Source organism: Argiope bruennichi, chromosome 11, assembly GCF_947563725.1.
Source record: "Argiope bruennichi chromosome 11, qqArgBrue1.1, whole genome shotgun sequence".
Lineage (NCBI taxonomy): Eukaryota > Metazoa > Arthropoda > Arachnida > Araneae > Araneidae > Argiope > Argiope bruennichi.
The window spans coordinates 4,126,119-4,144,989 of record NC_079161.1 but is presented as its reverse complement, the minus strand read 5'-3'; the positions used below and the strand labels follow the sequence as shown (position 1 = coordinate 4,144,989).

The 18,871-nt window shown below is 27.2% G+C and overlaps 1 protein-coding gene across 1 annotated transcript in view; it reads right to left on the bottom strand.

Moving 5' to 3' along the window:
• Positions 1-467: 467 nt before the first annotated feature.
• Positions 468-18,871, bottom strand: part of LOC129957529 (xenotropic and polytropic retrovirus receptor 1-like) — a 29,193-nt gene continuing 10,789 nt past the window's right edge. The window contains exons 8-16 of the mRNA XM_056069878.1: positions 17,575-17,653; positions 15,655-15,842; positions 13,036-13,215; positions 9,247-9,394; positions 7,345-7,542; positions 5,635-5,804; positions 3,662-3,795; positions 3,071-3,253; positions 468-1,074 (exon numbers count right to left, since the gene is read on the bottom strand). Coding sequence (XP_055925853.1) covers positions 1,008-1,074; positions 3,071-3,253; positions 3,662-3,795; positions 5,635-5,804; positions 7,345-7,542; positions 9,247-9,394; positions 13,036-13,215; positions 15,655-15,842; positions 17,575-17,653 — 1,347 coding nt within the window. The 3' untranslated portion in view covers positions 468-1,007. The remainder of the gene's footprint in view (positions 1,075-3,070; positions 3,254-3,661; positions 3,796-5,634; positions 5,805-7,344; positions 7,543-9,246; positions 9,395-13,035; positions 13,216-15,654; positions 15,843-17,574; positions 17,654-18,871) is intronic.

The window sequence follows — 18,871 nt, the reverse complement described above, 5'->3', positions numbered from 1 at the left end:
CAAAAGGTTTTTTTTAACACTCTGCATAATCAAATTATTATATATGATCTAGGTTATAATATAATTGTTTCTGTACAAGCAAATATCTATAAAAATTCAGTTTTTTATGAGAATAAAGAAAAATTCCATACAGAAAAAATATACAAATACAGATTTCCAATAAAAACCTAAGTAAAAATGAGATTAAATTTAAATACCATGTAAACTTCAATCTAGAATAATTTATATATAATTGAATAATATCAATTAAATTCTGAATTTTGATCAATACATTGATTTGATACTTTTATTTTTTCTTTTTTAACCTTAAGAATTACATTAAAAAATACTCATTTTGCTGTATAAATGATTTTCAAATTGATAAATCATATTCAAAATATAATACAAAAATAATTTAAAGTATAACAGATTTACAATCATTTTATGATCACAGAATAATAATAATAATAAAATCACTCGACTAATGACTATCTCTGAAAATTTTCACATTTCAGATTTAAACATAACAGTATATGCATTATATTAAATTTGATCACTTTCATTATTCAAAGTAAAAATTGCTTTTAAACAATTTTTGAACTAAAAAAATCATCATAATTATAATTTTTGATGGCTTCAAAAGAGAAATTATACTTTTTTAACCATTATAAAAATATAAACATTTTGCAGCACAAGGAATATAATTCTATATGGACCATATGTTACAAATGTTATACAAAATGTTTACAAATTCTACTAAAACATGTAATGAAAATTTTGAATCAACTAGCAAATTTTAACTACATCCCAGAAATAAAATTACTTTTTAATTCCTAGTGACTACTACATGCTCACTAAATTGGCTGTAATCTATAGATTCATTGGCATTCATTGTACAATAAAAATGAATTTTGTACATAGTACAAGGTCTATCAAACCACAGCCAATGAACTACAACATGGGCTTTCACATCAACAAAAAATATTCTTTTTCGGTGTAAATATTTCTTCACTTTTAATATGCAGCACTTATATGTCAGGATCATCTGTCTCATTATCATCCAACAGGATTCTGGTATCAGACTTTTTCCTACGACTAAAAAAACAAATAATAAATACATACAAATCAACAAATCATCACACGAATTAACACAGTATTAAATTTTGTTTTGGCAGCAAAAAAGATTTTAATTAATGCTTAAGATAGTCCCTCAGAAGATAAACATTCAATTCAAGATAAAAATCAACATTTAATAATAATTTTTTTTAATCTGCGTTAAAACAATAAAATAACCTGCATAATACTGCCTCAAGGTGTGCAGAGAAAAAAAATTGAATTGAGAATTGAGCTGTACTCTTAGTTTTGGAGTCTAACATTGAAGCAGCATTGAGTCATGTCCTGAGTAGCTAGTTAAGTACTATAGCTAAAGCGAGGAAACAGTGGAAAATAGCAAGCATCTGGAGAAACCTTTGAGAAGAGCTATATGAATTCCCTCTTTCTGTCGAGTTCTGTCTGGACACTTTGTATGCTTTTGTGGTTGTTTACTAGCGATTTATAAGCTGCTGTTTGTTCTAAGTGCTGCTGTGTATTGCTTTTGTATATCTCAGCTGGTATTTGTATTAATGAATGCTGTAATTTGTTATTGAGGTCTGAGGTAATGTATTCACTGTAATAGTGTATGGTGACAGCAAACAAATAACCACTACAGCAAATCCATCGAATTTAGCAGAATTCTGCAGATTGTGGTAAATTAACTTCCCTAACAATATTTTAAATTTAACTGTCTAATATTTACAATACTATGTAACATTTAAAATTCCTAAATTTATTAGAAAATAGACAAAAAGAATATTTCTTTACCAGATTTAGATGTTGAAACTAAATTTAAAAAATTCTTTAATAAGACATTTCTAACAGAAGAGAAATATGCATGTCAGATGCTTCTAATTTGTACTGCATGCATACTGAAAAAATAAAATTCGAACTATGCACATCAATACATTTACTCATTCATTCAAACAAAGTAATGTTACTTATCAAATATAGATTTAGAAGATATAAACGCCTAATTAACAGTTACAAAAGAAGAACACTCATTTCTCTTCATTTAAAGATTCTAATACAAGATTTATTTTGTTTAGAAAGCCAAAAATCATTCTTTTTGAAGGAGAGGAAAAGAGGAAGAAAAAAAAATTCCACTCTTTTGAAACCAATCTGGTTGTCTCCTGAATTTAACAATGGCTGCAAGAAAAATATATACAAAGCATAAAATATTGATAAATTCTAAGTTGAAATATTAAACAAATTATAAAATACCAGGGAAAAAGATATGTCTGAGAACAATAGTCTGTAGTGACAGAATCAAAATAGTTAGTTATGCAAAATTAAAGAATGGCAAAAATTTTTTATCAAACTGCATGCACACAAATTGTAAAAAGCTGCTTTTAGCATACATTTTGGCTGACTGTAAACAGTTGAATACGATCGCTTAACATCCTAGATCTGCCAACGTACATGTCGTAAAAATGATTTTATACCAATGAGAAGTTTACAATTTAAATCTTCAAAATATTTTATATTTGTAATAAATCTGATAAAAAAACAAATGATGTCAAATATTTGGCAAAATAGATTAATTGCTAATTAGTTAAGCTAAAATTAATTTTGGAAGTCACATGAAGGCTATTTTGGGACAAACTATCCATGTTGAGACAAACCATGTTCAGGCAACAGAAAAGACATCTGAGCCAGTATTCCTCCCTCCAAGGTTCTCCATTATAACAGCAGATGGATGCTTGACCTATGAAGATTTAACATACACCAGGTCTGTTTACATGACAAATCTTCAGTAGAATCAGGATTTGAAACTGCAGTATCCCTGTTCCTTAACTAAGACTCAACAACAAAACCAACTAGCCTTGATTGTAATTTGGACAATTACAAACAACTAATGATATTCACTTCAAACTTTATTAATCAAAATAGAACTTGACTCATCGACCACTTTATTGGAAATTAAATTTCAAACTAATTAGTCTAATTCTTTCACTATTTAAACAATGAATATTTATAGATAAACACATTAACATACTTTGGATATTTACGCTCCTTCTTTCTTCGATTGATGACACCATCTGGTTCATCCATCATACATAAAAGGAGAGTTTGGTCACTAGAATCTAAGGGAGCCACAGAAATATCTCGAACAGCTCGGAATTTACCACAGTTGTTGAGGTGCTCATTCTCAAGACGAAAAAAATTCCAGACGAATCTCCTAAGCAGAAAATAATAAAAAGATCTACGGTTTTAAAGAGAAATCACTATGGTCAAGCAATGATTTTTTTGGCAAGAAGCCACTATTTAGCATAAAGAAATTATTAATAATAAATGATTTTTTAAAATGTGTTTGCAAATTCATACTATACAAAACAGATAGTTTTGATTTAATTTAATTAACATAGAAAGAATATAACTAAAACTGGAGAATAGTTAATATTAAGAGATCTAAGTTGCAGAAATGGATGACTGAAGTAACTACACAGTAAAAATAAATTACATATTCAGTTCAGCTAAAATTAAATTATTTCTAGTGTTTTATGAACAATAATAAAATCAAAGCTTTGTATGAGAGCATCTCATCTTCATAAAGTGAGTAATATCAGGAAATTAAAAAGCAACTTACCTGATAACTTCGAGTGGTGCAAGCACGGAAGACATGATATCTGCATGAATGAGGCCCATTTCGGTCAATGAAACCGATAATGTCCAACCAAATCTTAATACTAAATCTTCCACAATAGCAAAGTAATAATAATTCTAAATGAAGGGAGAGAAAAAATTAAGAGGTGGAAAATAAACAAGCTGATTTAAACATTCACACACAAGTTAGATTCGTTATCATGCATTTTCGCTTCAATAGTGCATCATAAGTGTATCTCATTATTCAGCATGAATGAATTAAAATAATATTTTCATTCAAAAGGAATTGCAGCACTCAAAATAAATTATCTTTTCTATACATATGAACAATTTCCAATTAACAAATCTGTCGCTAGAACTTTAACTTTCATATAGCTCATATTATTTGTCAACAAATTTTGTAGAAATTTGGATTTTTATTGTATAAAATCATTTGTTTCACTTTCTTTTTTTACCAAGATTATATGTAATTTTAAAATGAAACCTCATGCTCTTTTTTTATTCAAACCATTTAAATTAAATCTTTTATAAACTTTTGATGAAAAGGTTGGTGATATTTCAAATTAAATTAAAAGAAAAAGAAAATTAAGCTCAATTGTTTGGAAATCAAAAAACAGATGGCACTCCAGAAATAATATTTCAATGCAGAATAAATGCAACAAAAGAGATGTGAAAAAATAAAAATGTATTATAAAACTGTTAAAATACAGATAGAAAATATATTTACAACATTTCAGCACTTTTCCTAATTATTTACTTATATAATTAATATGAATTATAGAAATTGAAAATTACACATAAAAGTCAATGTAAACCATAAGTAGAAATTAACATCTTAATTGTAAAACATACTGCACTATTTACACAATTAGATGATGTAAGATAAAAATTTTAAACAAAATTTAATGAACTCGATTTTTTTCTTTTTTTAATTGTAAGCACTTTTTATAACCTAAGAACTTCTTCCTGCTGTACAAGTTTACAGAAATACCATTTGGACTTTAAACAAATGTTCACTGGCTTGATCCAAGAGGTTAAGCAAAACAATTGATACACTTAAGTTATTGCATCTAATATACAGTATAGCAAAAAGTTGTTTACAAAATTTAAGAGAAAATCAGACAAAGGAGGAAATCAATTTTAAAATAGATTAATATTTCCCAAATGCTAAAGGTCATTACCCCCACACTGCTTTTTATCAAAGAATCAAGTAAAAAAAAAAGTGCACAACACAGGTTTAATGAAATACGAATTTACAATAGCATAATAACTCAGTTCAATAAATAGCAATGCATCAACAACAGCTGCTTTGAATGGTTCAGAAAATTTGAAGAATATATGGTAATGTTGTAATTCATGCTACTTTAATGTAATGTATTAATATTTTATGTGTACTTAATATGTTTATAATTTGTATTTCTTTAAACCTGTATTGAACATTTAGAGTTACTTTATTAATCTATTTATTTAATCCAGATTATTTACAACCCCTGATTTAATTATAAAGGTTACTTTTTTCTACATGTCTTATAAAACCATGAAACCTTTAAGGGATTTTTTGGGAATACATTATATAACAATAGTAAAATATTTAAGAAAAGTGAAACTCATTGAATTTTAATTTGAAAGATGCTGACATAAAATAAGGTTTGTAGAAAATTTTATCTCTGGAAGAAACTTTATACAAAAAGTTCAATAAATAGAACTAAAATTAGTTACTGATATTACTCAGCTGGGTTACTGATGTCCCCTATAATCTCAGTCTTTTCATTTTTCGAGAAAACGAAACCACGAAAAATATTTAAGGATTACCAAAACAACCGTCTAGTGCAATTTTTCAAAGCATACATTAAAAGCATTCATATAACTCATTTTCATTGAATACTGTAATTAATTATAGAAGAACTACTGAATTCAGATGTTTCAATATACCATTCCACAGAAATTGATACTTACTGGAGATGAATAAACTATCTCTTCTCTTAAAAATCGATTCTCACCAGTATTTTCATCAAATAAACCCCAATCCATCTTGATGTCCCAGATGTACGTGTAAATGGAACTAATAAAACCAAATACAATCCACAAATAAAAGAAAGGATTTTCCCATGTAGAACCATAATTATCTGAAAACAACAATAGTAGATTATCCACAAATTTTATAATTACAACAAGAAATTTTTCAAATAGTAGACAGTTCTGAATTTAATATGTCAAGAATTTAAGTTATACTGTAAAAATGAATCAAAGACTATCAATTGAACATTTCAAATTTTAAATTTTGCATGTATGAACCTTATAAAATAAAGTGCAGTTAATAAAGTTAAAGTGATAATGATAGATTGTAATCCAAAATCAATGAAAATCACTGATCAAGAACTTACTATATGCTCATTCTTTATTTTATTTTTTATTATTATTTTTTTTTTACTGGCTGCATAAAGGTTACTTAAAATGCTTGACCATATACAGCAGTGTTTAGTAGATTTTAACACTACTGTGAGTCTCTGTCAAATGATAAAAATTAATATCAGATGTCAAAACGTACATCTAACATAAAAAATTATGTTTATACAGTATAACAATTTACTCTTAAATGTCTTTTTTTTTTATGAAAGGGTATCCCAAATAAAAAAAAAATATATCTTTTAATATGAATTTCAATTAGAATTTTATAATACTCAGATAAAAATGCTTATCAAATCCTTTTTCACACAATAGTTTTATTTAAGCAAGGTGTTTGTATTAAAGATAATAGAATTTAAAAATGCTATTCTTCAAAGTTTTTTTTCTTTTTTCTTTTTGGCTCAATATAAGTATTATTAATGGCTCAGCAGATATCTATATGTTATTTAATCTTTTGCAAAAAGTTTAGTAGCATTTGTGTTATTATTTAATCTATTGCATATCACCTAAACATCTATTGCATATCACCTGCATATTTGCTTATACATAATCATTTTAATGAACCATCAAACAGACAAACTAACAAAAAATATGGATAAAAAAAAAATTAGTACAAAAATTTAGAAAAGTTGGTCAACATGAGATTTTTTTGGGGGAAAAAAAACTAATTTAGTAGCTGAAAATCTGTTTTCAATGGAGCAAATTTTTTATCATTAGCATAAAAAGCTTTAACAAAATGAATTAGTATTTTTTTTTTTTCTTCACTAGTATATTGAGTAAAGGCATTAGTACAGTTAGAAAAAATAAATTATTGGAAAAAAATGTTTTTAATGAGCATTATTCACAAATCATGAACTGAAGTGCAATTTAGCAATAAAATGTTTAATTTCTACAACTAGCAAAAGACAAACAACGGCAAAAAGATAAATGGCAAAAGACAAAAAGTGAGCTGCTTCTCTAGGTCTGACAATCCTCTAAGAATGTAATCATCTCTATACTGGAGCTAAAATCATACTATGTCAGATGCTCCAAGACTGCTTTGATTAACAAAAGATGCTCACACTCAATCTATCTTTCTTACACTTTTGATTCATGGATTTGACTATATATATTAGACTATGTAGGATTACATTATTTGAATCCACGATTATTTTAAGATGGCTTGATCCCACACACACCCTGTATACAAAAAGAATCACAAAAAGATTAAGAAAAATTAAATCAAGGCTGACATTATTATAATGTGTTAAATAATATTACCTTTGGTATAAACATACAGTGATGAGAATATGACATTAAAAAATGTTGTAGAGTATTTTCCTGCATTCACAAGATGAGGAAAGGCTTCTTTGGTGTCTCTGTAACGTCTCAGACATTGTGCAAAACGAAACCATGCAGGTAGGCAAGCCACAATAGGTCTTGAAATCAATCCCACATCATCAACACACTTATTAGAATCTTTTTTAAAAAATAATTAAAATAAAATACTGTTAATTAAAAGCACATTTTTTCAAAAACAGATTTTAATTATTATACTTCATTTATAACTTATTATTTTATTAGTCAACTTCATTTTAAATTTATTTAAAATGATTACCAATATGTAAAAACATGAAATTTATAAAGAGAGATTCAGTTAATAAAATCAGTATTCTTACATTATACTTCCTAAACTATTATACTTCCAGTAAATTTAAATTAATAATAAAGTTTTAATTTTGTGAAATTTTATAGTTTTTAACAAGATTTCTTAAACTAGAGGTTTGGATCAAAATGGAGTCACATTATGAAATTCTTTAGTCACAATAACAATGGGCCAGTTTCTGGACATTATGATTTAAAAGTAATTCAAGCTCTTCTGAAATATTTCATTAAAATTTTCCAAATAAATGTTTTAATAATTTTTTATCTTTTTTCTTATAGTTTATCACAATATTTTATTTTATTAATAGTATATTTTGTTCTACAGAAACATTTGTATGCATGCAATAGTATTACAGGAATATATTTTGCTGCTAAAATGTGATCAACAGGAGAAAAAAAATTGAAGAGCACAAAGCATATAAATATAAATGTTATAGTGGTGTGTTGTGGTTTTCTAAAGAATTGCCCGGTTTTAAATACAATATTTTTAATTTCCACAAACACAGCTAGACTATAAAATTCACAAACACTTATCTACTACACACACATAGAAAATTAGGTTAAAGAAAACAGTATAGTGTTGGGATTCCATTTCCAGCCGAAAGCATGCGGTGTTAGCATAAGGGTTGCACATAGGGAAAAAAAGTCGACCTCAGGATGCAGATCTCCCGTTCAACTGCTTGTTTTCTGTAAAATGCCACAAGGGGGCGCTCACTGCACAAGGGGAAAAAGAGGTGCTACAATATTAATTAAAGCCATACAATTTTAAATTAGGAAAGGGTACTCTTTAATGCAAAGTATCAATTTAAAAAGATATTTTTTATTATTTAAATTTATTAATTTGTGTATTCTTGAGATAATCCTCAAATCTAAAAAAACAAATTTAGTTTTATGAGAATTAATTAATTCACCGTTAAATTGCCTATTAGTTTATATTAACATGTACTTAAACTAGCATTTAAGGATTTATACATTTGAATAATTATTATATTATTAATAATAATAAAATTAAATAATTTGTGAAATTTTGCAAGATATAACAAGGTTTCTTAAATCCAATCTCATTTTTCAATTTTACTGTAATAATAAAAGCAAAAATAACATATTTTGAAGGACCTATAAAATGTGCCTATTATATTTCAAACAAATGGATCATATGTAAAAAAGGTAACAATGGAGAAAAAATGCAAATTTGTCAAACTTATGAATATATATTTTTGAGGCACTGATACAGTGCTCCTAAGCATAGTACACATATGAATTATAAGTTAGTTCAGATGTAAAAGAACTGAAAATACAGCTAATAGAGGAAATCTATCTATGAAGACATTGATAGCATTTATTTTGTTAAGGAAATTTCAGTCATAAAAGTCACTAAAGTCATAATTTTAAATCTTTTAGCTAACTTTAAATATCTTTGATTAATTAAGAAAAATTTGCATGACCTCCAGAAAATGCACCATGAACAAAATAATTATTAAAAAAATAGATTCATAATAAATTATGGGAAATTATTACCTGTATTAACTTCCCAATTCACACTTGTCACATAGAAACAAATAAAATACTGGAAATCAACTAAGACAGGAACAAGGCTATTAAGTTGATCAGCCAGCCAGAAATCAGCAAATCCAACATGAAAAAATGGAGCAGCTATTATTCTTCCCTAAAAGAGAAAACTGTTATTATTGATGGGAAGAAAACTGAAAGATATCATTAAAAAAAGGGATAAAACGTTTTTACAGTAATATAGGAATGGAGTCCATTTATTTTCATGTGCAAATGTATAGTCCAATATGCCAACTTACATCCATTCCATATCTTGGGTTTCAACTCAGAAAATTATGAAATATACAAGGGGTGTTCAAATAAAAAGGTACGAAACGTTGTAACAACGTAACCGCTAACATATATGCCTATGCCGCTATGGGAGAACGTAGCGAGACATCTAGGGATGCGATTGGAGTCTCCGGCATAGGTCGGAGCATGTGTAGGAGAGAGCAAAGGCTCTAATAAAGAGCGCCTCCAATTGACGTGGCAGTGCATGTGAAGACCGGATGGCGTTCCATTGCAAAATTCTCAGCGCGGCGTTATCCGATTTCTGACAGTGGAAAGTGTTGACCGACCAGAACAAAGAACTGCGTATGGGGCTAGCACTTCAACATCTGTTTTGGTATCATGAAGACCCCGCTTTCCTGGAGCGGATCGTCGCAGATGGTGAAAGCTGGTTCCATCACTATAAGCCTGAGACAAAGCGGGGTAGCATGCAGTGGAAGCATACGTCGTCACCTCCCCCTAAAAAGTTCAAAGTCGTGGCGTCAGCAGGCAAAGTGATGCTCACCGTCTTTTTCGACGTTTAAGGTCCGCTGCTTGTTGAATTCCTCGAACATTGAAGAACCATTAACTCCGATGTGTACTGTGAGACACTCCGAAAACTATGCAGGTCCATCAAGAACAAAAGACCGGGGCTACTCACGGAGGGTGTGGTTCTGCTTTATGAGAAGCTCGACCATCCGCCCTACAGCCCGGACATTTTACCCTGCGATTTTCATCTGTTTGGTCCCCTTAAAAAAATCTGAAAGGGAAGCGCTTCAACTCGGAGGGCGAACTCAAGGACGCTGTGAAGAACTGGGTCTCGTCACGGCCACAGGAATTCTGGGAACAAGGAATCTTTCGGCTCGTTAATCAATGGGATCGTTGGGCTCAGGTGTGCCTATGGTGTATACTTTGAATAAAGTCTTCATTTATACCCACAGTGTAGTTTCGTACCTTTTCATTTGAACACGCCTTGTATTTTTGCTGTTTGAAATAATATTTTTTTTTTTTTTTTTTTTTTTTTTTTGCTCGTTTGTTTGTCAGTTTTAAAACTTTGATCATAATATTTTCTATTGATAATAGTATCATTAATAAAGATTGATAAATCTAAATAGAATGCAGTTATGACATTAAGAAACAAACAAAAAAAAATTATGGAATCCAAGTTAACCCCTGAAAATTAATTTAAGAGTCAAGAGTTTTCATTTACGATTAAAAAATGAAATTGGCCAACACATTATTAATTCTGTAATTATGAATTTCGAATAATGTAACATTACAATGTCTACTAAAATGCTTTGCAAAATATTTATAGTTTAAAAAAAGTTCCTCATAAGAGTTTCTTATAGTTGCTTTCAACTGTATTGATGGCTTTAAATGGTTAGCATATTTAATAATAATATAATAAATTTAAAATAAATAATTAATAAGTTTAAAACCAACAAGCTCCCATACACTGCAAATCTTTGGTAAAATAAAGTTTCAAACTTGTGACCTTCTGAGATGTAATAATTGCACAAGTGCATAAACAGGGAAAGAAAAAAAAATTGCTAATAGAACACTTACAAAGTTTAAATAAACAAAATTTTGTTCACTTAATAAATAACATAAAGGTTTGAAAGTTGTGTCAAATGAAATGATGATCCTGTTTCGATAAAAATTATGAATAATTTAATATTACAAAACAGAATTTGTCCAAGTGACATTACTTTAGCCCTTAATCCACCTTAATTTTTAGTATAAATTTAAGAAAATTTCTTTGAGATTTTGTCAAAAATATAAACATAAAAAAATTGAAAAGAAAAATTAATTTCCTAAACATTTTTTTAAAGAGAAGCTACTGAAAAACCTGTAAGAGCTGAAGTATAAGAAAATAAAGATTTCTGAATTTGTAGCATTATTTTGAAAATAAATCTCAGAGAGAGAGAAATTAGATTTAAAGTAATGACTTTGATTTTAAAATCTAGTTAATGGTTGGTTAGAAAATTGATAGATGAAAATTCCACATGAATTTGAGAATCACATATCAATTTGCTAAATGTAGCTAAAAAAAATATCACTATTAGCCAAGAACAATTAACTTCCTGAAATCTTATAAATAGAGTATTGCATACTAATAAGTTAAGCGGTACCTACTATCTTATTTAAATGCCTTGTGCTTACTAACATGTCCATTGCAACAATAATGTGCCTTGACTATGAACAAAAAATGCATTATATTTGGGGACAATGATGCAGTATGACCAATTAAATTTAAAAAAATATTTTGCACAAGATAAATATATGATTTAACAGAGAATTTCATTGCATCATTTTTATCACATTTATTTATGTTAGAATTAAATAATAACAGGTGTACTACATAAAAAAGGTCAATGACTACACATTACAGACTATCCAAAGTTTGGAAGAATATTGGCATAATTCCTTACTTTGGATGAAAAAGGACTAAACCAAGCATAAGACAGTTTTCAATATATAATGACAAAGTCAAATTACAGAAGAAGATTAAAATTTTTCAGTTAATTATTAATTCTGTTTTCTTAGAAATGATTATATGTATATAAATTTTTATTAAAATCAAATATTTTAAAAACCTTCCATGTTTTATAATACCTTTCTGTATATTTTTCATATCTCTAACTCTTTAAAAAATTGAATAAAAAAGCCCTTAGCATAAAAAGCTATACACACACTCACACAATGAGATTAGCCAATATAAAATCCCCAAACATAAATTTAAAAATGTACAATACAGGAATACAGTCAATAATTGAAATTTTTAATTATTCATATGACACATTGAAATTTTGATCTGCAAACTCACAGTGAATAAATATTCATGATTAATATCATGAACGTATTTCACAACAAAGAATGTAATCCTCCTTTAAATTTTAACACAATAATTTAATGCAAGCTGATGATTTCAGCAAAAAAAAGGGGAGGGGATAATGTTGATGTACATGCTGATGTTTGATGCTGAAATTAATAACTACTTAAATACCATTATATATATATATATATATATATATATTAAATGCAGAAGCAAAAAACTACATCCGAATAAATATTACATATTTTGAAAGGCATATATGGGAGTAAACGATCTATGGATTTAGTGCCAACTCTGCTTCAAAGATTTGATACAATGCAGAAAGATAATTTTATGAGACATATGACTTAGGGTAAAAGTAACATAAGAGGTACATAATTTATCAAATTTAGGCCATCTTTTCTGTACCTATCAATTTTTTTTTAATGTGCATTAAATACCTAAGTAATGTTTCCATAAAAGCATTGTTTGTTTAAAGAGAAAGTAGATTTGGAATTATTCTAAGGTTTTAAGTGACATGTTATTCATTTGATAACTTTTTGATAAGATCAGAGATTCAAATTATCAAAGTGTTATTAAAAACAACATCTTGGATATTGAAATCTTTATGACTTACTAATACAAACTATCAAAATTTTTATGAACAATGATCTTACCAGTACTCTCAAAAGCCAGAATCTTGCATGATGTTGCAAGGTGCGGGTTGGATTGAAAAGGAATGCAAAGAGGAGAACAACTAAAAGTAAAGGATTTGCATATGCAGGAATGGAGAGGGCATCACTGAAGAGGAAAGCAAGGACACTCAGGGCCCACATCACACTGAAGATGGCAGCTATCTGATATATTCAAGATTTTAGAAATCATCAATTAAAAAATATATATATTCATCATTACTAGGTAATATAAAATTTTTAAAACAGAAATGATATTAATAAGATATGGAAGTTTGCAGACACCATATGTGACTCAAAACTCATAACTATAAAAAAATATTATATATGGTAACTTTAGTCGGTATATATATTTATTTACATTGAGGGAAAAAAAAAAACTGGAATTGTAGCAAAGCTGCAATCTTTTTTCTAAATTAAAGTTGCATATTATCTCAAACAAAACCTGGAAGTGTTAATGACAGTTTGTTAACTATAGAAAAGGATTGGATAAAGAATATGCAGAGAAATTTCGATAAGTAGCAGTGTTATGTTATTAGATTGCAGTTGCCACAATTCATTAAACTTTTGCATCATGGGATAGTTGGAAATTATTTCTATTATTCTCCCTTAGCATGCTTTTTTTTTTTTTTTTTGTACTTGGCAATACATTTTATTTCTGTCAATAGCTCACTATTTGATTCAATCTAATTTTAATGATTAATTTTAATTTTGGGTGCTTGTGAACATTACGTACCAAAAAGATCTTATTGTGAGGTAACAAAGGTTTGTAAGAAAAAGAATTACATGATGGAAAGTGAGGAAAAACCTAGAAAATAAAAATTAGTTATGGAATATAAACTTCACATGTTATTCTTTTTTTTTTTAAGGATTTTTTTTTTTATGAAATCATTTTTTAAATAATGGATTACAAAATTAATTGGTGTAATTGAATTGAAAATAGTTTTATTGTTCTCACATTCCTTAACACCATTTAAAAGTGCTGTTGTATAGTCAAATATAAGGTTATATATATATAATTTTTGCTACAATTTAAAAGCAAATTTTCATATTTATTTTTATTTCATAGCATGCATATTCAATAAGTAATATACCTTTCAGAGAGATATATACTGCTCTTATACTGCAAGATTCATACTATCCTATGGACAATTTTCTTTAAATTTTATTCAGTTTTTAAAACTAATATTTTAAAAACTCTTTGGTATAACTATCTTATTTTAAAAAATTATAATTTTTTTATTTGATCGAAGAAATTCTGAATGTTGTAACATATATATATACTGAAAGATATTTAGTTCCAAAAATAACAAAATAAAAAAAGTTTCTGTGCACATTTTTAGAAAATTATCACATTATGTGCTTTGTTAATGATTTGTTGTTTTCACTATTTGTGATTTCCAAATGGAAATGGATTATTTTCATGAAATTTAATTTAATTTTCTTTTTCTTAACATCTTATTTATTTATTTTATATAAAATGTGAAGCTGTATATAGATATTTTTGTTCTTTTTCACATATTTTTATTGTCAAATTTGGATGAAATATATTTTAATCTATTTTTCATTTTACTATTTTTTAAACATGCATAGGGAGCTCAGCATTTTCACTATGCTCTTGTTTGTCAATAACATTATATAAAAATTTCCTGTAGATATTTCCTGCTAATTTTAATTAGAAAAGCCAATATCCAGGTAATAAGATTGTCAAAGGAAGTAAATACATAATAGTTAATAAAAATGATAGTACTTTTTACTTTCATCAATGATTTTCATACCACTACTATACATATACAAATAAAAAAATAAAACATATTTAAATAAAAATATATTTTATGAATTTTAAAAGCAGTTCATAAATTTTGGCAAGAAACCTTTTTATTAGCACTTCTTTAAATTTATTTTTCTCACTATCTTTGTATTATTTTCTTCTAACTGAAATGAAATACAAACAAAAATTATTATTATTTAACAAGAACATTTCAAAAGATTTCCAAATGGAAAAAAAAAAATTAAAACTACTTTAACATGTAAAAACAAATTTCACAAAATATTAAATATTTTTTATGTCAAAATAGACATTGAACACATGAAAGTAGAAGCATTTTTTCACATTAATGGTTTATACTAAAGTAATGAACTTCACTTTATAAATCTGGAGCAGGGCATCCAAGAGTAAGAGACAAGAATCGGATTATCAGAAAAATGTGATGTCCATTTTACATTTTAGTATTCAATAATATGTTATGGAATAATTTTCATAAGTATTATATAACAGATTAGCTATCATGAACTGTAACAGGGTGGAGGGCAAGAAAAGAATAAGATAAACAAGGTAGGTAAATTCCTCAGAATCTATTTTTTTAAATAAAATTTCAATGACATTTAAAAAAAAATCTTCTAAGTAAATTATTTAGTTACTAATAAAAAAACAACAACTTAGGACTTTTAATTTGAAATCAGGACAAAGAGTCGAATTCAGAAGTTTCCTGTTTAATCTATGATGTCTGGTCACAACTTCGACCCATTTTGAAAAAGAAAGCCATTAAGTAAAGTTTTGTATTGATAATATAATAACCCTTTCCATAAAATGTAAACATGTACCTCCATCAAATGTTGTTCTGAGAGATGATTACGAGGATCTAATTCGAATATTAATACATGATTTACTCCAGAAGTACGCCAACCATACACATTCACTCCAATCAGGAAAAGGAACAAGATTATCAGTAAGCTTCCTCGATACAAACGGACAGCAATGCGCCAATTATCAGGAGCATTGGTGAAAATAGCTACAAAAATATATAAATAATTATGTATTTTAGGCATACAATTAAATTTAGCTACACATTATAAGAAAATATTATGTAACATAAGAATTTGAATTGTTGCTCTCCTATAATAGAGAATTAATACCACACAACAAAGTTCTATATTTTTATATTTTTCTCTTTCCATTACAGAAGGAAAATTACATATTTAACATCATAATAAGTGCAAGCTGCAGTGGCAATTCTCAACATCAAAAACATGGAATTGCAACTCTGAAGATTAATTCTATGAAACATCTTGCATATAGTTCACATAAAGCTTGCTACAGTGATTAAAAAGAAAACAAGTTAGTCTGGGCCAGAAAGCTGAGGAGTAGGGTGCAAACTCAATGTTTCATCTCATTATCAGCTTGCAAAGCACATGCAAAGTTTCAGAAATGGGATCTTCCTCAAATTAAACTATATTGAAAGCAAAATAAGAGTTTGTTGATTATTTCTAGATCAATATTGAAGATGGGTCAAAACTCCATAGCAGTTTATAACATTACAACAATGGGTATAAAAATCTGCTAGAATGCTGTTGGTTTCTAGTTAGCCAGAAAATTATAAACATTCAATTATAACAGAACAGTCTCAAAATATCATTTTAAGTAGAATTCAAGAAAGGACTTATCCAATCAAACAAGAGAAGGATGGCTTTTCCATTTAACCATTCATATTTCTTAGCAATCAAATAATCAGCTATCATGCACATAATCATACAGTAGGATAGAAGAATGAAATTACTGTTTTCAAGACAATCCACATAAAATATCAAAACCTTTCTCCATAGAAGTATCATATATGGTTGTTTGAAATTTTTTATATTGGTTGGACAGCAAATAACATCAGAGACTTCAAGTACTCCTAGACCAGGTTTGCATAGAAGATATATGAGAAACAGATATTTATGAAGTTATTGAACAAGTTATGAAGTTATATGAACAAGACAGAATGTATAAAATTAAGGATAATCAGATGATTTTACATGTATGATGGATAACATGTAAGGAACTGACAATGTATTTAAAAAGAATTCAACAATGTTTGATAATGTGAGTAATTAATGGTGAGTCTCGCACCAGGAATATTTATTTAATCAAAGTAGGAATATGCCCCAAATATCTGATGAGAAATAGCAATTTTTGATTGAAAATGCAGTCACACACTTAACATCTTATATTATGTGGATAAAAATACACAAGATTAAGATTGATTAAAAATGACACACCATTTAAAAAAATTTTCTTGTATAAACAGATAATTTCAATTTTCTCTGTAAATTATCTCTTGATACTGATAATGGTATAAAATTTAATTTTATTTATTATAAAAAATATATAAAATTTATTGTATATTCAATTTAATACAATAAAATGTTATAAATAATACACACATAATACTAGTTAAGAAAAATAAAAGTAAAAGAAATTTTGAATTTTAGCTTTTATTATGTGGTTGCTTACAGATGGCAACACCACTGTTTTGTAACTATAAAAAAATGCTGCATTCCCAATTTAATAAAAAACATAATTCAGATTCCAAGACTAAAGAAATTCTAAAAAATCAAATAACAAAAAGAAATCATAAAGATGAATGGAAAATAAGAAATTGTAAGATAGTTAATTAAGAAAACAAGCTACATTCATAATTATTAAATTTTGCTTAAGTCTCATGAATTCATGAAGTTCTGTAAATACAAAGATGAACTCACCAGATATTATAACAGCACAGACTAGAACAGCAAAGGCACCAGAAAATAGACCAACTTTGAATGTTACCCATGGAGATTGCTTAAAAGAAAATTTTATTGAGCATTACAAAAATGCATTACATTTTTCATAATTAAAGCAAATAAAAAAAAAGTTACATTTTTTTCCTCCATTCTATTTTTAAACTATGTCTAATATTCCTATATGATTCATGTCCAATCTTAAATTTTACAAAATAAAAAAATAATACTTTCAAATGAATAACATCTGTTATTCTAAATTTTGATTTAGAAATAGATATTTGATTTAGAAATATATATATATATATATATATATATATGGTGATATTTTAAAAATTAATTAACTTCTTAATTAATCAAGACTTTATCAGAATGTCATGAAGTTCACCTTCAATTGCTCTAGGTTCATATGTATATCACAAATATCTATTCAAGCAGCTGTCTATTTTGATCTCCTTAGCTTAAATTGTAAGAAATTAGCTTTCTAAAAAAATAATCCAAAATTTCAAGATTCAATCTAAAACTTGAAATGTCATGAATATTTTACAAATGAAATCTTAAGAACCTCTATAAATATATATCTTGCTTTAAAATTGGGCATGATAAACAAAACCAGCTGATACTGTAAATTGTATGTAATTCAATATAGCAAAGGGAATACCACAAAATATGATAGAGAGAGTAATAATGACATGGAAAGAAATAAAAAGAGCATTGAATTCTATAAAATCTATTACAGATTTTTTTCTGTTTACATTTCTTTTATACTGAATTTAATGTATAGTTTTCCTACAATTAAATTAGAAAAATAACTTAAGATTCTAAATAAACAGAATGTAAATTAAATTATTCATTAAAATAGAAATTAATATATATTAATGCTCTTATACACTATGGTATCTGAAATCTTTATATCAGTTATAGATATTGTTTCATGAAATAAATTATCTTCGCAAATGCATAATTATTGATTTGCAGCAAATTAGCACACAGACTGATATAGCAATATAAACAGCTTGAAAACTACATGCAAGTATTAAAATTATTTCATTGTTTCATAAAGGACATTAATAGAAAGAGGGAAACTGTATACAGTTTTGTAACAAAATGTTTCATAATAAACCAATAAATGTATAAAATGATTCATTCTGCCCTTAAATAAAATGAAAAGAATAAAAACAATCTATTTAAAGAACAAATTTATATTTATCACATGTAGCTGATCATTCAGAATGCAGCAATGTTTCAAATGAATTACTCTTGATTGACAAAAGATTAA